We start from the raw sequence: 22,930 nt of genomic DNA on the forward strand, positions 1-22,930 counted from the left end.
GAGATGAATGACTTTGTTAGTGGTAGGCCCAGTGGTATGGAGTTTTTTCATTTTTTGAAAAGATTTTATTTATTGGATGGGGGTGGGGTGGGGTGGGGTGTGTGGGGGGAGCCCAAGCAGGGGGAGGGACAGAGGGAGATGCAGACTCCCCACCGAGCAGGGAGCCTGATGTGGGGCTCCATCCCAGGATCCTGAGCTGCAGGCAGATGCTTAACCCACTGAGCCACCCAGGTGCCCCAGTTTTATCGTTTTAAACAATCTTTGGAAAATAAAGACTGCTGTTAGCAAAGATGCAGGGGGCTTTACAGATCGGTTCCAAGGGAATGGTAACTTGTGTAGAGTAAGCGTGGGGGCTTTGATGAAGATGTTGGAACTTTGCTGTATAAGATGACTTCTCAAACGGCAGATTTAAACATGAAGCAGAGAGAATGAATGGGAGAGAACTGGATCATTCCTGTGTCTCCCCTTTGACAGGAAAGATGTGCTCTTTTGAAATTTAACTGAATTCTTAAAACCCTGCACATAAACACAAAAACCATGTTGAGTACAACATGGGGGGAGTCCTGAGTAGAATGTGTCTGTGTTTATAAGGGAATTTAGGGTCATAAGCATCAGAAGAGAAGCAGGCTGCAGACAGAGTTGTGGGTTTGTGATGTGTGAGCTGGCCCTGGTGTGAGTGAAGGATGAGGAAGGGGGTGCAGAGCCAGGGATGGGTGGGGGTGGGGGTCTGGACAGAGCTGCTGCTGGGGCTGTGTGGGGACCCTCTGGGTTCCCAGGCTGCCCTCTATAACTGAAGATCATTGATTTTACGGGAAACCGTGTTTACAGACAGAGTGCTGATCGACCTGCCGAGTTGACTTCTGCCTCCTTAAGTAAGAACTACCTTTTTCTTATTGACTGGCTGATAAACAGAGCGAGAGGGACAGCTGGCTGGGTGGGGGAGTTCTGGATAGCCTGAGGTCTTTAAAGGATTGGGCAGGTTTAAGAGATTTCTTCATCTCTATCCTCAGGTCCCTGCTGGTCCACCCCATCCTTACACCTCCCTGGGACTGGTGGGAGAATCCAAGATTGGCCCTGCCTGGTTACCTAGCAGTCCAGGCACTAAGCATGGAAAAGATGGCAATCTGGTGAAGATGATGTGAAGCAAAGAGCATCTCAAGCTTTAATGCCTGTCCCCAGGGGAAACATGTTAAAATGCAGATTCTGATCTGGAGTGGGGCCTGAGGGTCTGCATTACACAGGCTCCCTGGTGAAGAACGCTGCTACTTGTCCTCGAGCCACATTTTGCTTAGCAAGGTTATAAAAGATTCTGCTTGTCGTGGCCAGCAGGCATTGAATTCAGGAAGCTCTGATCCTGAAGTGGGATCCTTCTTTCCCACTGGTGTCTTAATGGGCTGTTGCCACTCCTTGTGAATGAGTGGTAACTCACGTGGCCTCTCTTTGGGGCAAGTGTCACCACCACGGGGTCATCTGTCTTTCAGAGGTGGCCCCAGTGTCATCCTTTCATGACACTTCTTGCTTGGGAATAGAAAACCAAGTTAGGCGAGTTTTTAAAAGTCCCAATCATTTAGCTGGATGAGGAGGAGGTGGTGGTGGTAGGAGAGAGCAGAGCAAGAAAAGCCCACCAATTAATTGGTAAACGCTTGCAGGTTTCTCTGGCCTAGCCCAGGCTGGAGAGGAGATTGGCTTTGCTGTCGATACACAAGTCCCTAGTGAAGCATCAAAGCTGTTCTCCTTTATCAATCGTGGCCTCCCCTTCCAGCATGTTCCTGTAACTTACCAAGCATTTATGACATTGATTTTACAATCGGGCTGTTAACCCTCCCGCCCCTTCAAGCCTGCCAACCTTTTGGGCCCGAGCTGCCAATCAGATGTCGTCCAGCCAATCAGGTGCATCTTAGGAGCCACCCTGGATTCTCACCTGTATCCCAGCTAAGCCTTTTGAAGTTCCACTGCATTTGCTGTTTGGTTTGGTTTAGTGTAGTCATCTTTGTTTAAAATCAATGTGCCTTTTCTAAGGTACGTGGAACTTTGTTGTTAATGGATTTGGAGGTTATAAGCTTGAGAAGTGGAGTGTCTGTGTGTGTGTGTGTGTGTTTTGAACAAAACAGGACACGTTCTTCCAAAAAGTTATTTTTTCCAGACTTTTTGGTAAACCTGCCTTCCCTGTCTTTTCCCGAGGGGGAGCTGTTGGCTCACTGTGCAGTCAAGAAACAAGAAATGAAAAAAGAATGGGAAGATGGGGGTGGGGTGGGGGAAGAGAGAGACCAAACTCAGCCAAAACCTTCATCCGATGTGTATGAATGAGATGTTGGTGGAGAAGCAGCCAAGTGTTCTCCAGGAAGGAGGCGTGGCCTGGGGAGGGGTGGCAGAGGGAGAGTGGCCTGGGGATTTGCAGGCGAACAATCAGGGCCATTACAAGAGGCTGAGTTGCCTGTGGGATCCGTGCAGGCATGTGATGATGTGACCGCAGGAGCAGAGAGGTGGCGGGGTGATCTGATGCCTCCCTCCCGGGGATGCAAAGTCTCAGAGGGCAGACTCGGCTCCATGGCACTTCGGAGCCCGAAGCAGAAGAGCCCCGGGGCTGAAGGACAGCTGCTTGAGCAGCTACTAATAACTGCGGGGCAGGTGTGGAACGGGGGCCGGCCGAGCCCAGCTGCTGTCTCAGCTTGCCGCTGAGATCCCCGGCAGCAGAAACCACCACACCAGTGGTCACTGGGCTCCATCCAGACAGGGCAAGAATGACGCTGCCGGAGGGGCAGCCGGCCAGTCGAGTCTTCCCAGATACATCAAGCTCAGATTTTGTACCATCACGTTTTTAGTCTGAAGCCAGCTCACTCACAAGCAGGGGATGTTCTGTGGGTTTGGGGGGGAAGAGATGGGATTTTGGAGATCTGCCTGCTGTTTCGGTGTCCGGGTGACGTTGGGCCTGTTTTTACATTCAGCTCCTCAGTTTTACTGCTTGTCAGTGGTATGGTGCTTCCCAGACCCAGAGAGGACGTATGTAGCCACAGGTTCTATTCAGGCTTGCAGAGCACGTCTGAGCATGCAGCCCTCATCACTGCCCTTTGAGCTTCTCAGACTAGACGTGTGGCCGGTAAGCGCAACAGCAGCTCCACCTCTGAGTCTGCCAGCGTGCCCCCACGCAGGCCTTTTCTGGGGGTACACGATCCTCCTCCTCTCGTCCGTCCCTTCCTGGTGGTCCCTTGGCCCGCAGACAGTGTGGTCAGCCAGCAGTGACTCGGTGGTGGCCAGCTGTGTGCCGTCGGCCCGCCTCTCTGTGTCCTCGGCCCGGCCTGGCGAGGTGACACCATCCTCTTCTTCCACCGTGGCTCGAGGCCGGTCCTCACTCGAACGCTGTGCTTGCAGAGAACGGAAAGTCGAACTGGTCTCTCCAGGGGTAGAGCAGCCGGCAGTCCGAAGACAAAGAGGGAGTCTCCTGTGTGCCCCCCCTGCCCCGTGCTCCCCACTCGTGCCGCAGACCCTGGCCTTAAAGATGCTGGTGCCACCCGCCTTCCGCGCGCTCGCTGGACGGCGTGGGGAGATCGCTGGGGTCCCCGTGGCCCTCGCGGTCTCTGTTGTGGGTGTGGACGGAAGCCTGTTAGAGTGCTCTGTGCGGGACCTAGCCTCGGCCCTCCTAACCTCTTTCCTTTCTCTCTCTCTTCCCCCTCTCTCCCTCCTCTCCCCCCTTGCCTCCGCTCTTCAGGTCCGATCCGTACTGGGTGCAATGAAAGCTCCACGCAGGCCTTACCATGGAAGGCTGTGACTCGCCTGTCGTCTCGGGGAAGGACAATGGGTGCGGTATCCCTCAGCACCAGCAATGGACTGAAGTCAACAGCACCCACCTCCCCGACAAACCCAGTAGCATGGAGCAGTCCACAAGCGAGACCCACGGGCCCCTGGACAGCCTGAGGGCCCCCTTCAATGAACGCCTCGCGGAGAGCACCGCCTCGGCCGGCCCCACCGCCGAGCCCGCCGGCAAGGAGGTCAGCTGCAACGAGTGCTCGGCCTCCTTCGCCAGCTTACAGACCTACATGGAGCACCACTGCCCCAGCGCGCGCCCCCCGCTGCCCCTGAGAGAGGAGAGCGGGAGCGACACCAGTGAGGAGGGGGACGAGGAGAGTGATGTGGAGAACCTGGCTGGGGAGATAGTGTACCAGCCCGATGGCTCGGCCTACATTGTCGAGAGCCTGAGCCAGCTGACCCAAAGCGGGGGCGCCTGTGGCAGTGGCAGTGGGCCTCTCCCTTCGCTCTTCCTGAACTCTCTCCCCGGGGCGGGGGGCAAACAAGGGGACCCTTCTTGTGCTGCACCAGTCTACCCACAGATCATCAACACTTTCCACATAGCCTCATCCTTCGGGAAATGGTTTGAGGGCCCAGACCAGGCTTTCCCGAATACCTCAGCCCTGACGGGTCTCAGCCCCGTCCTGCACAGCTTCCGCGTTTTTGACGTGCGACACAAAAGCAACAAGGATTACCTGAACAGCGACGGCTCTGCCAAAAGCTCCTGCGTATCCAAAGATGTTCCCAACAATGTGGACCTGTCCAAATTCGATGGCTTTGTGCTCTACGGCAAGAGGAAGCCCATCCTGATGTGTTTCTTGTGCAAACTCTCCTTCGGGTACGTCCGTTCATTTGTGACCCACGCGGTGCACGACCATCGAATGACCCTGAGTGAAGACGAGCGGAAAATTCTTAGCAATAAGAACATCTCCGCTATCATCCAAGGGATCGGCAAAGACAAGGAACCCCTTGTAAGTTTTTTGGAACCAAAAAACAAAAACTTTCCACACCCTTTAGTCTCCACAGCTAACCTCATAAGCCCCGGACACAGTTTTTATGGTAAATTTAGTGGCATTCGAATGGAAGGGGAGGAGGCTCTCCCAGCCGGCTCTGCTGCTGGCCCCGAGCAGCCCCAGGCTGGCATCTTGACCCCCAGCACCCTCTTGAACCTTGGCGGGCTCACCAGCTCGGTCCTGAAGACCCCCATTACCTCAGTCCCCCTGGGGCCTCTGGCCTCCAGTCCTACCAAATCCTCAGAGGGCAAGGACTCTGGGGCAGCAGAAGGAGAGAAGCAAGAAGTGGGTGATCCCGATTGCTTCTCCGAGAAAGCAGAGCCAGCCGAGGAGGAGGCGGAGGAGGAAGAGGAGGAAGAAGAGGCGGAGGAGGAGGAGGAAGAGGAGGAGGAGGAAGAGGAGGAGGAGGAAGACGAGGGTTGCAAAGGACTCTTTCCAAGCGAGCTGGATGACGAAGTGGAGGACAGAGCCCATGAGGAGTCTGGGGCCGCGGCAGGTAGCAGCAGCAAAAAGGACCTTGCTCTCTCAAACCAAAGCATTTCTAACTCCCCCTTAATGCCTAATGTGCTCCAGACCCTGTCGAGGGGCACAGCTTCTACTAGTTCTAACTCTGCTTCTTCCTTTGTTGTCTTTGATGGTGCGAACAGGAGGAACCGTTTAAGCTTTAACAGTGAGGGCGTCAGGGCCAATGTGGCAGAGGGCGGCAGGCGGCTGGACTTTGCTGACGAAAGTGCCAATAAAGACAATGCCACAGCACCAGAACCAAATGAAAGCACAGAGGGCGACGATGGGGGCTTTGTCCCCCATCACCAGCACGCTGGCTCCCTCTGCGAGCTTGGGGTTGGGGAGTGCCCCTCGGGGAGTGGCGTGGAGTGCCCCAAATGCGACACGGTCCTGGGCTCCTCCCGCTCGCTGGGCGGCCACATGACCATGATGCATTCTCGGAACTCATGTAAGACACTTAAGTGCCCCAAGTGCAACTGGCACTATAAGTACCAGCAAACTCTGGAGGCACACATGAAGGAGAAGCACCCAGAGCCGGGGGGCTCCTGTGTCTACTGCAAAAGTGGGCAGCCCCACCCTCGGTTGGCGCGAGGCGAGAGCTACACGTGTGGTTACAAGCCTTTCCGCTGTGAGGTGTGTAACTACTCCACAACTACCAAAGGCAACCTCAGTATTCATATGCAGTCCGACAAGCATCTCAACAACATGCAGAACCTGCAGAATGGAGGCGGGGAGCAGGTGTTCAGCCACTCGGCCGGGGCGGCGGCCGCAGCTGCGGCGGCGGCGGCGGCCGCGGCGGCCAATATCGGCAGCTCCTGCGGGGCCCCCTCGCCCACCAAACCAAAAACCAAACCCACCTGGCGGTGCGAGGTGTGCGATTACGAGACCAACGTGGCCAGGAACCTGCGCATCCACATGACCAGCGAGAAGCACATGCATAACATGATGCTCCTGCAGCAGAACATGACCCAGATTCAACACAACCGCCACCTGGGCCTCGGCAGTCTGCCCTCGCCCGCCGAGGCCGAGCTCTACCAGTACTACCTGGCCCAGAACATGAACCTGCCCAACCTGAAGATGGACAGCGCCGCCTCGGACGCGCAGTTCATGATGAGCGGATTCCAGCTGGACCCCGCCGGGCCCATGGCCGCCATGACGCCTGCTCTAGGTGAGGCTGAGCGCGCGTGTGTTTGTTCTGATGACTTGAGTTTGGGGAGAAGTGAGGATAGACTGAGGTCCCCGTTGATACGGTTGGTTCTGTCAAGTCCTGTGGATGCGGCTGGTTCTTAATTCTCTCAAGAGTTGTTTGGTGTGGCCTCGAGTGTCTGATGATCAGATATTTTTCTCAAGGACCCCCCCTCCGTGTGCGTCCAGCAGACACACGGTTCCACTCTGGCTCCCACAGGCCGGGATGAAAATTTAAGTGTTGCCTCTAATTTTTGGCTTCTGGTCTACTCTCCTTTCTCTTCCCGTCCTCTTTTCCTTCGTCCCTTTCCCAGTTTGAAAACTCGCCACGATTACCTGAAGCTTTGGGGCTCCATTCGATGTTCACTGTAACTTCCAGGACACTTGCAGCTCGAGTTTTAAATGGGGGACAGTCCTCTCCGTAAGAGCAACTCAAAACCGTAGCGTGCCTTATTCAGATAACTAAAGGCTGGGTCTGTGCGGAGCGGGGTGCCATCCAGATACGTTGCTCAGAGTTCTCCAGCGTGTTCATGAGGATCTTGGTGAAGGAGACCCGTTCCTTTCCTTTTTTGTTTTGCATGAGTTGTCAGTGATAGGTATAGTTGGGAATTAAATTGCCCTGGGAGTGGTGTGCTAGATGAAAAATGAACAAATTCTAAAGTTGTACATCAAAGAAAGTGAAATTTTAACATCCGCTAGATGCTGGTTATCAGAGCCTTTGTTACCATGACAAAACAACCCATGTTAGGGAAGGTGAGTTGGCTGTGTCCGGATAGAGGATCTTACCATCTGGTGTCATAGATGTAGAATGGGATCAAGGGGGTAGGATTTGGATGCCAAAACCATGAGTCTTTGCATGAAAAGCATCGTGTTCACTTTTAGGGGGAGAGCTTCCGTAGCAAGAAAATGTACGGGTCAGTTTCATGAGGACCATGTGATGGTTGGGCCATTCCTGTCCCCACCACCTGTCCTTCAGACAGGCATTGCCTGGGTCCCTATCCCCTGCCCCTGCTAACCTCCTGGGACCAGTGGTAGCGTTGGCCTGATTAAACAGTATTCCCTTACCAACGTGGGAGTAAGTTCTCGGCAACCAAGTGTGAGCGTGTATCTTGATTCTGACATGGTTTAGGTTAACGCCAGGGGCCAAGCCTCACCAGTCGGCATGTCTTCGTGTGGTGCTTTAGTGCTATTTGTTGTTGATGAGTTATATTTTATAGCACTTAATTTGTTTTTTCCTGCTATGCATTTAAATTTGAATCCTTGCTACTTTAATCTTGTTTTCTATTTTGGAATATTGACCTGTGGATCCTTTATTACCAAACGATTTGAAGATGTTTTACCAACTGGTTAATAATGGATGCACAGGGATCAATCATCTTATCTGTCCCCAGAGTGAACCACAGGGGATACACACCAAAGGGTGGCATCATACTGTAAGACTTTTTTTTTTTAAGCCTCTGGGAATTGGGGTTTTCTCATCTGGAGATTTAAAATCTTGGGGAGGCAGATCTTGGAGTAAATCAAATATAATGTAAATGGAATGAAGACACAGAAAATGGATGGGTTCATACTGGGTCAAAGTGAGATCTTTTTAATTACCTTGAAAACCAGTAATTTTGACTAAGGCTTGAATTAAGGTGGAAAAATACCGTGCTTTTTTACACAAGTGTCTGTGAGTCTGCAGGGCATCATGCATAATGGGCATATGGCAGATGTAAAAGAAACAGAAGAATGAATCCCTGTGTTCTGGACGTGCATAGCTGATCCATACTTGATTTTTTAAAGCTAGCAGAGCTTTTTCTTCTAAGGACCTTACCCAGGTCAGCCAAGCAAAGGCCCTTCAATTTTCAGAGTTACTGCCTATCAGCCAAGGTCAGTCTCTGGAAACCTCCTGGGCCCACCTCAGGCCATAAGAGCCGCTGAGATGGAGCGAGAATCACAAGTACTTTATCCTGAGTGGGTGAGGGTATGAGAGCACGTATCCAAAGGACTTACGGTGTAAGTCAGATGACCTCGATAGGAGCCAACAGATGCAGACGTGAAAGAGCCATGACATTCAGTTCTGTCTGCAACCCTACTGATCTTTCCATTAGGCCATTTGTGAGAAGGCTGTAGGTGTTAGGAGGTATTGCTGGGCTCCGCAGGGGGAGAGACATTTTTGTGAAATACACTCCTGCTTACAAAGTTACTGTTGGCCTACTTCCTTTGACAGAACCTTCTCTTTTGTGATATCAAGCAGATGCTGATTCTGGGGATGCCTTCTTTCTGGAGGGCTCGAAGGAGAGGGTCAGCACCCTTGGATCTGGTCTGGTTGGTTTTGCTGCCATTTGTAGATACGATATTAGGCTTGAGGCCATCTGAATATCCTTCCAGAAAGCCCTTTAGATGATACAGTTTACTTATTTAATTTTAATGATTTTACATATTTATTCATGAGAGACCCAGAGTGAGAGGAAGAGAGACACAGGCAGAGGGAGAAGCAGGCTCCCTGTGGGGAGCCTGATGCCAGACTCCATCTCAGGACTCTGGAATCACAACCTGAGCCAAAGGCAGATGCTCAGCCACTGAGCCACCCAGCTGCCCGATGATAAAGTTTAGAACAGCGCTGAGAAACCGGTAACTTGCAGGGGCATCTGCCTGTTACCCAGAGAACCAATTGGCTGTAGGACACCTGCGTGAGGTTTAGTGGGTCCTCTGCCTTCTGTCTTTGAGTCTAGAAGGTGTCTTTTAATCCACAGCCTCTCTGAAGGTGTGCTAATTCACAGACTCTTGTGCCAGGGTGTAAATTCTAGTGCTAGACGTGGGTGCCCCCTCAAAGACAAGGTGATCTCTCCAGCGTAGCTCAAGAGTAAACCTCTGTTGAGTTCTCACTCACAGAGGGCTCTCTTCCTAACTTCCTGTGCACTGGGCTAGGTTCCTCCACTTTTTCTTCTTGGGGGCTGAATTAGTTCCCTCTAGCTCTTCAGAATTGTAGGATTCTAAGCCTTGGGTTTGTTCCTCCAAGGTATAGTTCTCCCAGGGAGTTTTGGCTTGCCTGTCGCCTTCATTTCACTGCTTCTCTGTGTCTGTCTTTGATTTGCATTTCAAGAGCTTGGAATGGGAATAGGGACTTATTTCCTCTGTATGTTCTGAGGATTTCTCATTTTTACTCAGGCATCCAGCAAGTGACAGCTGAATTTCTCTTTAGAGCAATATTGATGTGCTGAGGTTAAGTTTAAAAAGTGGAGACGATGTGATGCTTCAGGTGGTTGGCATCAGAAACAAATATATGTTTGCTCCTTGTCTTACCCTCTGGGCAGTTTCCGCTTTTACTGAACACCGCGTGTGTTTCATGGATGCTACTTGGCCTTCTTCCCCATTAAGGGACGGAGCTTTTAGGCTTTTTTTCTCTTCTTTTTCTTGTCCTAAAAAGAATGTCTTAGTTACGGCTCCTCTCACCAGGGGAGATGGCAAGGGAGAAGACAAGAAGAAAGCTTCCTGAGCCTTGTGGAATGCACGTGCAAAAGATTTCTGTGGCTTGCTAGATTGTCCACAGGCTTCACACACAGCCAGACTGCTCAGTAGAACCTGTAAGTGATCTCACTAGACGTGCCTTGTGTAGCATAAATAAGAAAATCATTAAAAAAAAATCTTTTATTTGATTAGTCACTAACTTGGATTGTAATCAGTCGTTTAACAAAAAAATAACCTCAGTCCAACCACATGTAAAAGGTCAAGTCTGAGTATCACTTGGGGAGGGGTAGGGGCAAGCATAATAGCTCAAGTGTGCATGTGTTTGGGGGAGAGGTGGAAACCAGAAGCCAGTGCTCAGCGTCCTGCTTGACAGTATGCTGCTAGGTAATGGAATGAAGATTGCTCTTTCTGAGCGTTTTTCATGATACAAGTAAGAGTTTGCAGTATTAATTACCACCGGTGAATGAGAGCCCATCCCTTGGTTAATGCAGGACACTGATGGGCTGAGAAATAACAGGGGTGGAGAGGGAGGAGCAGAGCCTTCTTCACTCTTTTTGGGAACTGTTTAGCTGACCTTTGCATTTCATTACTCCTCTTGACCCATTTCCTTAACCTGTAACATTTTGGTTCCCTTTTAACCTTGTGCTGCACAACATTTGTGCAGGGGCCTGGGTACTCTCTAGAGGCTCAGTGAGGAGAAGACTGGACTCTTGCCCTGAAGAGGCTCTCTGTACGAGTCTCTGCCTGTGGCTGATGACAACAGAATGTGACATGTCCCATAGCAGACCTATGTTCCATGCATTGTGGGGGCTCAGGAAAGGGAGTGACTGTATTCTTGGGGAATCGTGGGAGGAGCTGGCACTGTTGACGGGCAGTTAGGATATTAACCTGAGAGGTATGCCAAGGAACAGGGGAACCGTCCCCCAAATCTCAGATTTAGAGCTACATTCTCCACTGCAGTAGCCACTAGCCATATGTGGCGATCTAAATTTGAAAGAATTAAAAATAAATAAAAATTCAGGTTTTTGGTTGCAATTTAGCCGTGTGTCAACTGTTCGGCAGCCATGAGCACATTAGACAGGGCGGGAAGTTCTGTTGGGCTGCACTGCGGTAGATACATTCTGGGCCTGATTCTGATTTACCATGAAGGCTTCATATCTCAGATTACAGCTGGAACTAATTTCCAACTTTTAGAGTTTCTGATTTTGTTGTGTCCAGTGGATGATGTTTATTCCTGTCTTTTCTTGGATTTGAGTGAGGGACCGAATTGAAATATTCAAGAGAATATGGTTCTAAGTGTTCTTTTTCCAAAAGGAAAAAAAACCCCACAACACCATGAAGCCTTCTACAAGTTTCAGAATGTCCCTAGGAAAGATCTGAACACATAAAGTTGAATTTTTGGGGGTGGGGGTGGGGGATGGTGTTTCCGGTTAGCAGCACCTTGCAACACTTTAAATGTGATCTTTCTTCTCCTGGAACCTGGGTTGAGGGTGGGGGAGGCTGGGTGGCGCCGGCATTAGGGCCGTAGCTGTGAGCCTAGTCTCTGATTGTCTTCTCCTCTCCTTCCCTGCAGTGGGCGGTGAGATCCCCCTAGACATGCGCCTCGGGGGCGGGCAGCTGGTGTCGGAGGAGCTGATGAACCTGGGCGAGAGCTTCATCCAGACCAACGACCCGTCGCTGAAGCTCTTCCAGTGCGCCGTCTGCAACAAGTTCACCACAGATAACCTGGACATGCTGGGGCTGCACATGAACGTGGAGCGCAGCCTCCCAGAGGACGAGTGGAAGGCTGTGATGGGGGACTCGTACCAGTGCAAGCTTTGCCGCTACAACACCCAGCTCAAGGCCAACTTCCAGCTGCACTGCAAGACGGACAAGCATGTGCAGAAGTACCAGCTGGTGGCCCACATCAAGGAAGGCGGCAAAGCCAATGAGTGGCGGCTCAAGTGTGTGGCCATCGGCAACCCAGTCCACCTCAAGTGCAATGCGTGTGACTATTACACCAACAGCTTGGAGAAGCTGCGGCTGCACACGGTCAACTCCAGGCATGAGGCCAGCCTGAAGCTGTACAAGGTAAGACCCGGGCTGCCCCCTGGAAGGCGCACGTTGGGTCCCCGGGACTTGGGGATGGACGGGCACGGATGACAGCCCGTGTCACGGCGGATTTGGTGCCTGGTTGGTGACTGGGTGTTGGAAGGGGAGCTGGCATCCGCTTCCTCATGAAGCCCTGATGTGGTGGCAGCTTCTGGTGACTGCAGGTTCTCTTTGAGATGTGCCCCATTTGGAGGGCAGCTTGATACTGAACCCCTCGACTCTTTACAGTTGGCTTTTTCCCCGACAGTTGTTCGCTATGGCTTTTGTGTACCTTTGCGTTCTGGTGCTACCCCGTGCCCTGCGTGCTTCGTTTTCTCCTCTTCTGTCTCGTCCACTCCCCTCCCCCTTTTATCTTCTCTCCTGGACGCCCCTGGAATTCTTAGTTCATTTATTTGTTGGTTCATTGATTTGTTCGTTCACTCCTTCAGCAGATACATGTCGAGCACCTGCTCGATACCAGGAGCTGTTCTGGATGCACAGAATAGACCAGGAGATCCCTGCCCTCATAGTGCCTCCATTCTTCTGCAGGGAGATGGGTGATAAACACGATGAATAAAATACGGAGTTGGCTGGAAGGTGGCACATGCCGTGGGGAAAATTTAGGATCATTTGATGGGGCTCCTTTGTTCTTTGCCCCTCTGCTTCCTTGTCCTGTGGCCCCTTCTCTTCCTCATGTTTACATTTCCTCTCTCCTGTTCCCCTGGGCCTCTCCCGTCCTCCATCCTCCTCCTCTCCCACTGTCCTCTTTTCCTTCCTTCCTTCCCACCCCTCCCTGCCCCCTCCAGGCTCTCTCTTAGTCTATAGACAGTAACGGTGAGGAGGAGGTGCTCACATACTGTAAATAGTCCTTTCACTTGCGAGGCAGAATTGCTCCAGACGTTTCTATTGATTTTCACTGGACTTAAAGCCTCACCTTTTTCTCTAATCATCCCATAATGGCTTTAGTATGAACAATCAGGTACAAATTGCCATAAATCTGCCCAGCCTCCTCCCACACACCGTCCACACCCTCACCCTCCCTTTGCATTTTCTCCCTTTTACCATCACCCTCCCCTCTTGTTGCCTTCCACGCCAGTTCCCACATCTTTGGGCCAAGGGAGCCTTTCTGTTGACCCTGACGTATAGTTTCATCCCCTTCCTACTCATGGCGATTTTAAAGGGAGACTCCAACGAAGGAAGACTTCAGGTCCTTTCCCCATATCAGTCTCTGCCGAGGTTGGTAACTGTGATTCATTTTACAATTGCTCGTTTTCAGCTTGGTGGGAGGCCTGTGTAGCATGGGTCAGAAACCATGTTAGGGAGAGGAGGAGAAGGCCGAAAGAACAAGGTAGTGGGAATGGAAGGTTCCGGAATTGACTGCCGACACCAGTGTGAATGGGCTGGTGTGGTGCAGTGGGGGAAGGTCTGCACACCAAGCAGCCAACCCTCGTTCTAAGTGAGCAAGAACCTCCCTGGATGGATTTGTTTTGTCCCCCCATTGAAAGAAAAGGCTCCTTGTGATCAGTTTACGTTAAAAGTCTGAAGTGGCCATAGGGTGCTGCTGATGTGGTCAAGAAAACCTGATGGAAAACCCATAGAAAAAAACTGTTTCCAGAGGACCTGACTGAGCAAAATTAGTTCAGTTGTCCGTGTGGCCATGGAAGATCGTATGCAACTCTGATGGGGGTTGTTGAGAAGTGACAAGAAGCCAGCCTCTTCCGTCCGAGGGGATAAAAAAAATGCCCTTTAGATTATAAAACGTGCATGGTGGTGATTAACTCTCCACACTGCATCCTCCAATAAGAGTATATATATAAATATATACACCACACCCTTGGCTTTGCTTCTGGAGGGCCTGGACGTGGTGGATTCACTGAGATGATCCCTTATGGTCCCCAGACCACTTCACAGGTCACACCTAACGAGTCAGGTTGAGGCAGTTTCTGAGGTGGATGTAAGGGAAGCAATTTGTGTGTTTCCATATGTGTTTTGCTGAACTAGGGACACTCATCCTCCCCAGCCTTATTTCTCTCTCTTTCTCTCTCTCTCTCTCATTCAAAAGATGGAGAAATCTCCTGCTTAATAAAAGGCAGGTGGAACGGCCATAGATACTGGGGTACAGGATAGAACTTGGGAGCTGGTGCTTGAAGGAAGTCCCCCGACAACGTGCTTGGCTGGCACAACCCCCGGGGATGAGCACCCCCCACATTCCGAGCAGAATTCCCTGTGTCAGGAGCCGTGGGTCATTAGTCTGGTCTCATTAGTCCTTGGGTAATGAATGTCCCTTGGCTTGCTGTGGCTCTGCTGTGGGGGCAGGGAGCTCTCACCCACTCCCGAATGACAACACAAATGGGCTCGTTCTGAGACTTGAGCCAAGCCTTTCTGGCCCACAGTGCGATGAAAGCAGGCTTCTCTTGCCACTGAGGGGGCTCACTGTCATGGGGTGTCACGAGTCTGGAGATTTGGGGTGGGGACTGGAGGTGGTTGAGAGTCAGTTTTTCTCTAGGCCCTGGTGTGGCCTGTAGTAAATGGAGATTGATTGCATGTTATTTTTCCTCTTGCTAATGTAATCCATTAGCCCAGCACATGCATAATCAGTTTAGAGCACAGTTAACTGGATGTAATCGAGTTCTTTACTGTCTGCTAGAGAAACAGCTCCAGATGCTGCTGACCTGGGGAGGGCACCAGGCTTCTCACACAGAGCCCTCCTTACTCACCCCTTCCCCATGGCCCACCCTCATCCCCCACCCCCAACCCCCTCCCATCTTTGTCCCTGCCCTACCCCATCCCAGGTCTTTTGGTGAAGTATTCATTATTGGCCAGGGCAACTTCCAAACTTGGTTTCTGCAGCACCTGCTCAAGCAGCCATGATGTAGTGGACTTCCTAATGGGTCTCCCAACCCTCTCTTTCAACTGAGGTCTTTCTTCCCTCCTCTTCCTTTTTCATGTTGGAGGACACAGAATAGCCGTCTCAGGAGATGCAAGCAGAGGCGTAGCTTTCTGGTGTGTCGTTTGACCTCACTGGTCCAGAGTCCCTTCTCTTGGTGTCATAAATGCTGGGACATATGTTGCTCTATTAAGACTGAGATGCTTGAAAGCATGAGATAATTTCTCATCCGGACTGAGAGAGGGTTTCGTTAATCCAGTGCCTCCATTCCACCTCCCCAGAGAAGAACAGAACCAGACAAAAAACCCTGGTGCTATTATCACCCTTGCATGGAATTGTCAAGTTTTGATTGTGTGAGAGACGTTTTTAAATCAAGATTCCTTTCCAGTGAATTCTTCCTCCCTGCCTCCTAGAAGTGGAGGGTATGTGTGTATGTGTGTGTGTTTGTGTGTGTGTTGGTGAGGAAGGGGGCCTTGAGCTGGGGAGCCCCAGGCATTGGATGGAAGCTGCTTCCTTTTGTCTGGGCCCCTAGGTCACTTTGTGAAACACTCAGGATTGAATTCCTTGACAGTTTTTTGGTGTGTCTTCAAGCGTGGTGGGTCCTCTGCCCATGCTCTCACACCTGCAGTTACTGGGCGCACTGTGATTGATCGAGCCAGTGGGAAGGCCAGCAGCCCAGTCCAGCTTAGAGGCTGGGCTTCTGGTTTCCATCTGCTGTGATTCACCTGAGCCAGAATGGAAGCGTGTTGTGGGAACGGTCTTTGTCTCCCATCAGGGCTCGAGCTCCAGAATGTGAATTCTGCATCTTTTGCTTTCCCATGTATGTGGATCCCTCCTCTCTTTGAGGACCTGCCGGCTCTCCCTCTGTCTCCACCCACACAGATGCGGCATGCTCTTGCCTACCTTGAATAGAGGAGTGGCCCACACTGCGCCATTCTCCATGCTAGCATAGGCCCTAAGTCCCCAGCGTGTGCGTTCCAAGTTGGTGTGGGCTCTTATGTGTCTATGTGGACTTCTCCGCTATGTGACAGCCATGGCGAGCCCTCTGAAATTCGTAGTGTCTTCTGCTTGGGGGAAGAGAGTACAGAAAGGACAGTTGGCAATCAGTGCACACCTGCCAACGGTTAGAATCTGGTTTTCCCTTTGATATTTTTCTTAACACCTGAGAGCCATTGGACTGGAAATCCATCAGCCTTAGCAGATAGATTAAGACCCCACCAGAGTCTATTACTGAGAGAGTTCCCAGCTGAGATGCCTTTGATTGGACCAAGCCTGAAGGTTTCATATTAATCTTAAATTATACGCAAAGGAGGTCATCTCCCATGGAGTTGTGTCTGGGCCCCATGTGAGTTACCTTGGGCCAGCTGGGCAGAGGGTGAGACATGAGCTCTACTTGGCTGAAAGCAGGAAGTAGGGTATGACACCAAGTAACTAAAAACACCCCCCAGCCCCCACCTAGTGGTCTTTAACACTTGCCACCCTCTTGGGATTCTGCAAGGTGAGAGGAAGTAGGAAACCCTCCATCAGACTCCACATGACTTGAGAATCCATCTTCTCAGTTCTTTCCCTGACTCATGAACTCATTAGGGCTCACTCCCAGCAGAGTCTTTAAATTCATCATAGGGTGGATGGACAGATCAGAATATGTAGAACAAATCCGACAGAGACTTCATTTACAGTCTTCATTCTTTGTGTGCTCCTTTATGGTTACACTTGGGGGGCAGTTTGTCTTAGGAAGACAGCTGCATGCTTCATGCCCATAGGTGGTGACTGGTAGCCTTTGTCTGGCTATGGAAAGCAGAAAGCATAAATCCTCTGGTGAAGCTCGCCTCCCTCCCTGTCCTCTCCTCCCTCGCCCTGCTATGTGTTTGAAGCGCCCCGGCAAGTGTCATCTGGTTTACATCGTCATTCTGGAACTGGTTTCCTCAAATCTTGTTTTCTCATTAGGTTGATTTTTTTTTTTTTTTAAGTGCATACTTTTGCCTTCTTCTTCCCATACCTTGGTGCCTTCATCCAAAATTGAAAGGAAGGGAATGTTTTCCTGTGGTTGATTTAGGAGGTGTGAAAAGCCAGATGTTTTGGTAAATTCTAGCCCATTTTGTCTCTGTGCCCTCTGTCTCCGAGAGTAGCTAGGTGTCTGAAGTTCATTTCCCTCCCTTGATTCCTGGGCTCATGGATGTGAGCCTCCTGGAGCAAGGCTCAGAGGTTGCACACAGGCCCCATGGTCGTTCCCACGGGGACTGAGTTGGCTCTGGTGGCATTTCTGACCACCGGTTAACTTAAAGGGGTCCCTAGTAGGAGGCTTGAAAGGTCACATCTTTTTTGGAGGGAGTGCTCATGCCCTGACAGAGTTAATCCTTCACTGCTGTGGTTCTGTGGCCATTATATTGCCAGTGTATGCAGTGTGAATGTGCTCTGTGAAGAGGTTCCCACGCCCTCCCTTCTTCTTAGAACAGTCCCACCCACCTTGATCAGTATCCACCTACCCACCCTCCCTCCTCCATTCCCTGCTCTCCACTCCCCACCCCGCCCACCCCAACCATGGGTATCACTTCATTCAGAACATTCATTCAGTGGACTGGCTGGCTTTATGCACAAGCTTTGCCTGGATCTCTGTGGTTCTAGTTTTGTACATACCCTCATGTCAAGACGGTAAGGTCAGCGTTATGTTTTGGCTCTGTGCTTTAGGTGCCACTTAACTGAAATCTTATTAGATGTGCCTAGTTTTAAAAAGTCCAGTATTAAATATGCCACCATTGAACAGCTGTGACAGCAACACGCTTTTTTTTTCCCCCAAATGCTTTTAATAGTTTTGTTTTCTGCCCCCCCCCCCGCCAATCTTTTTTTTTTTTTTTGTGCCTGGTAAAGAGCTAATAAGACCCTTTTAGAATATTATTATATTCTTAATGATTTCTTAGTAGACTGGCATTCCATGTTTACCTCAAGTGGAAGCTAATGATAAAATGTGGATTCCTTATATTTTATGGTAAAAATAATTAGTATGAGTAATGCATGTTCACTGTAGAAAATAGGAAAAATTCAGGCAAACGCAAGAGGAAATAAGTATCAACCCAATCCTACCATACAGCAAAGTATTTTTATTTCCTTCATTTTGTGTATAACAGGCATTTTACAAAATTGGAATAATGTTGCATATGTACTTTTCTAATATTTTATAATATCTTTAAATAACTTTTTAAGTGGAAGTCCTTTTTTTCCTCTCCAAATCACTGTTAGGTTTAGATTATATCCTTTTAAGCTTTTTTCTCTGCTTACACTGATAGAAATGGGTACATGTACATACTATTCCCTTAAAAAAGCTTTATAGACACAGGTTGTTGCTTTCAGCTTTTTTTCATGTAACTTTTTATCATGAACATCACTCAGGTCAGTACATACAGATCTAGCTCACTCTTTTATGGCTACGTAGTGGAATAGTAGTATTCCACATATTAACTGTCATGAAAGCTTACCAGCAGAAATTCTGATTCCCTCACTACAAGTTTATAAAAAAATCATCAAGTCTTTGCAGTTTAGTAGGAGTTATGAAAAAAAAAAAAGAAAAGAAAAAATGCATAGCAGTTTTGAAAAAATTACTACAGAGTTGGTCTTATGCAAAAAAGAAAAGAAACAATAAAAGACCTCGGTCTCAATGATGGACAGGTAGGTTATGTGCCTGCCGTGTTTTGATACTATAGACAGTGAGGTAGGGAACAGATGGGTACATATATCTGTCTACACTTGCGCTGTCCCAAGAAGTGGGGTCGTTGGATTCTGGAATGTAATGCCAGCAGATATTTTTTTACTGCCTCTTCCGACAGAAGGTGACCATTTTATCCCCTCCCTGTTAGGTGACGCCCAAAGCCCCAATGACCGACATAGTGTTGTTACTTTCCTAATTTTGTCCAATAACATGGGACCCTTTAATTACTAGATAGGGCGAATGTTTTTCCATGTATTTATTGGTCATTTGTTTTTCTTTGGCAGCATCCTGTTCACAGCCTTTGCCCTTTGTTTTTCTTGGTTCTTTTTTCTGATTGATTGGCAAGAGCCAGGTGTATCAGGGCTGACCGTCCTTGTGTGCTATGGACATTGCATTAGTTTCTCCTGGTCTTTCATTCACCTTTAACTTAGCTTATGAGGCATTTTAACATCGAGGAAATTTTCGTTCGTATGATGTCCAATCTTTGCATCTTTTTCCCTTACGTTTCTAGCTTTTCTGTTTTCCCAAGGAGGCTCTCTCGGCAGCACTATGACATTATAAAAATAATGGCACCTATACGGCATTAATTCCAAGCTGGGTCCTATTACTCAAGCTTTCCATATATTAATTGATTGAATCACCTGTTAATTCACCTGTTTTTAAGTGGGGAAAGCAAGGCCGAGGGAGGTTACAAGTCACAAGCTAGTGAGTGTTGAGTATTATTGGAGTGAATGTTCAGACCCAAGCAGGTTGGTGCTACTTGACCGATATTTTCCTCAATACTTTCCCTCTCCACTTAAGTCTTTAATCCATGAGGAGTATATTTTGTGTACGGTACATCGTAAGGACTCTGTTTTTCTGTCTTGTGTGATTGAGGACTGTACTTTCTTTTAAAGTGGATGGTTGATCGTCCCAACAATTTCTTAAATAACCATCCTTTTCTAGCTGATGTAAAAAGCCATGTTTATCGTCCCTTTTTGTCTAAATCTTACAGAGCCGATTTAGATCAGTCTGAGCATATTTACCAGAGTGGTGTTTGTTGAAAGCGCCGTGGAAGGAAAAGAGGGAACCGAGAGAGACGATTACAATTCTCTTTTCAAGACATGTAAAATCCTGTGGATGAAATTTCTTCCTCCTACCTTTTCCTGTTTCTCTCCAGCATGTTCCCCAGGGTGAAATTCCTTGGATTGATTACCTTCATCAAATTCACTAGGATGAGGGAGTCTCCAGGAGAGACCAGATTTGGGAGAGGGACTAAGTTTCTTATCGTTCTTTAATGGAGATTGGGCTTAACCAAGTATCTTTAAAAAAAAAAAAAAGAGAACAAATACTGAAACTTCTAGAAGTTCTCTTTTCTGAAGTTCTTACTCAGATAACAAGGAGACAGCCTAACTCTGTCCACATATTTCCAGTATAAACTGTTTTCAACTACTGGTGCTAAGTCTCCTTTTGATTTCCAGAGGTGTGCCAGAGTTCCTGATTCAGGCTGAGAAGCAGGGAGGTCTCACTCCAGATAATCTAATAGCTACCACATTATCAAAATACTTGAAAGCATCCACCCTCTCAGTCCTCAAGCCCAAAGCCCTAGATCTTCTTGTGGGAGGAAAAATCTCAAACTGTCAGTCCCCTCCAGCCATGGAGAAGAGAAAGTCACACTTGGGGAATGCTTTGCACGAATGCCATCTGGTGTCCTAGGGGTGCTCTGTAACCCGGAGGAGAGTTTTGCTGCGGATATTCCATTGCCTCCACATTCCAGAATAATTCCACACATTACCTTCGTTCCAGGTAGACCCACTCTAGCAGGAAAGCAGTGCCGTAGAAGGGAACAGAGGTGCAAACCCAATTTCCAATCCTTCTAACTGGCTGAGGACCTGCTCTAAAATGACTTATTTGAATACATTTAGTCCCAGCAGGTGTTGCTGGGGTGTTTGTTTGTTGTTGTTGTTTTTTTAAAGATTTTATTTATTTATTCACGAGACACACACAGAGAGAGAGAGAGAGAGAGAGAGGCGGAGACACAGGCAGAGGGAGAAGCAGGCTCCATGCAGGGAGCCCGATGTGGGACTCGATCCCAGGACTCCAGGATCAGGCCCTGGGCTGAAGGTCATGCTAAACCGCTGAGCCACCTGGGCTGCCCTGTTTGTTTGTTTTGAAAGGGAAATTATAAAGGAACAATTAAGCATTGTCAGGAATACTGTCAGGAACAGGCAAGAGTTTTATTTAAATAGTGACATAATACCCCTGAACCATAGTCTTAATCCTTGTTCTCTTCATAACTTGAAACTGCAGATGCCATGTTACTTGTGGGGTGGGAAAGGCTGTTACTCTGAAAACTAGCAGTGAGTCCTTTTAAATACTTTAGTATTTAATAAAATTAGTGGGTTTCCAGCACCTGTTTTAAAGGTAATCAGCATGTAGGGTGAAAGGTAAAAATGTTGGACAGAAAATCTGTTGCTCACAGCCATGTTGGAGATTATTGAGACCAGGGAGGGACATTAGGGTGGTGACCCCGAGAACTGAACAACCACAGTGGGAGCCTCCAGGGAGAGGCACCAACTTTAGCAAATAAAAATGTGAAATACCCAGTTACATGGGAATTTCAAACAACAAATAGTGTTTTAGTTATACGTATATCCCACAAACTGTCATTTCATTGGCTTATCTGAAATTCCCATGTAACTGGGTGTCCTGCGTGTTTTATCTGGCAGCCCTGCCTTCGGATGGTGAAGGAAAAACTCTTTCACAGCATTGTGCCAACAGGCTCAACAGGAGCATCAAGAGAGATAAGTGGCTTCCTTGTTGGTAAACCTCTTTTTTTTTTTTTTTTCAGTGATTCCCAACAAAAGAGGAAAATGACAACCGCCTCTAATGATGATTTCCAATTTTTGTTATTTATAGAAAACTGTCATATCAGATTTTCACATTTTCTGCATTAAATAAAGTGCTTTTCCTATAATGAAATCTGAAATTTTCTCCAGAGCTATTTGTTAAAATTTGCTTTTCAACAATTTTTTCATTATTTCCTTTTACTGAAGTGCTTTCATGTCACACAGCGAGACAGACGTCAGAGTGCCCAGTTGAATCCACTGCAGCTGTGCCAGATGCTTCACCTCACGCTCGGGCTCGTCTGGCCTCCCTGAGCACTTGTTATTTGTATGTAGTTGTTAGAAATTCACAGTACTTGAGCCCTGGCCATTGTACACAGAAGACCCCAAATGCTTCCCATATAGAAGATGCTAATAGGAATTCCTGAAAGTAGATTTGGACTGGGACTAATCATCAAGAATAATCAGGGAACTTTCTCTAGGGCCCACGTCCTCATCTTATAAAAGGCAAACTAGTTAGAAGGTTAGAAATGTTTATCTACTGATAGTGTTTAGTTTGTAACCTGTTAATTAGCAGGGCAGCTTCTCAGCCCCAGAACGAGGCCTCCAAAGCATACCTGGTCTCTTAGGTCAACAGTTTTAACCATCTTCTCGTTCGCCAGGACAGCCTTGCATTGGACTTGTGGGAGGGATTTCCCATCCACTTGCTGTGCCCATTGAGTCTTGCTCTCTCTGGTGACAAGCTCCTGCCTGAGGAGTGTTGGGTCTTTGTAACCACGCCTGAGGTGACATATTGTACCAAGTAGGCCTTGTTTCCCTGTCCCTCGGAACGAGGCAGGAGACTGGGCATGGGTACCTGTGGTTCTGTGTTGGGATGTGTCCCTGGACCTGTCACTGTCATTGGCTTTCCTCTCGCTGGTTCAGGCTCCAGCCCTTTGGATAGCATTCCCCTGCATGGTCTCTGGAACACAAATGAACGGGAAAAGAATTTCTCCCTTTGGGTCAACAACATTTAGTGAGTGCCAGTTTCATGCTAGGCTCTGGATAGGATTTTGTGTAGACTCAGGCTAATGAAACGTATTACTTTTTTTTTTTTTTAAAACCCATTTTGTGTGGGGTGCTCGTTATGAGTAGTATGCGCCAGGAGTGTGTTTTGCCTCCCATGTCTGTGCTGTGCTGTATGGTGACCTCCGCCACCGCTCCTTATTTCTGCTCGCAGTCTTGCTTCTTGATCTGCGTTTGGCCACAGAGTGCCCTTTGGCCAACCAGGGGGAGATGAGCAGATAACCGGGCGTGGTGCTGAATTAGGCAAAGATTATTCTTCCCGAGACTGGGGGCCTGGGACATTTTCCTGATATGTTCTTATTCCTGTGTATCTTCTAGCAGCCCCCCAAGGCAGGGCAGATGACACAAACCACCGCACCCTGGTGATACCTTTGACAGCTGAGGAGGACAGACTCCTGAACAACCTCACGGCTTTTCTAACAGGATTCTGTTGCCCTTACAT

General features: G+C 48.9%; 1 protein-coding gene across 34 annotated transcripts in view; it reads left to right on the forward strand.

Moving 5' to 3' along the window:
• ZFHX3 (zinc finger homeobox 3) overlaps nt 1–22,930 on the forward strand; it is a 524,735-nt gene that overhangs the window by 361,806 nt on the left and 139,999 nt on the right. For 33 of the 34 annotated variants that reach the window (XR_012026543.1, XM_072817035.1, XM_072817111.1 and 30 more), the window contains 2 exons: nt 3,707–6,468; nt 11,512–12,008. Coding sequence is in view for 33 of the 34 variants with exons in the window: in XM_072817035.1 (XP_072673136.1) it covers nt 3,753–6,468; nt 11,512–12,008 (3,213 nt within the window). In the remaining variant the exon portion in view is untranslated. The remainder of the gene's footprint in view (nt 1–3,706; nt 6,469–11,511; nt 12,009–22,930) is intronic. The other variant, XM_072817226.1, reaches the window with a different exon arrangement.

Source organism: Canis lupus, chromosome 3 (assembly GCF_048164855.1).
Source record: "Canis lupus baileyi chromosome 3, mCanLup2.hap1, whole genome shotgun sequence".
Lineage (NCBI taxonomy): Eukaryota > Metazoa > Chordata > Mammalia > Carnivora > Canidae > Canis > Canis lupus.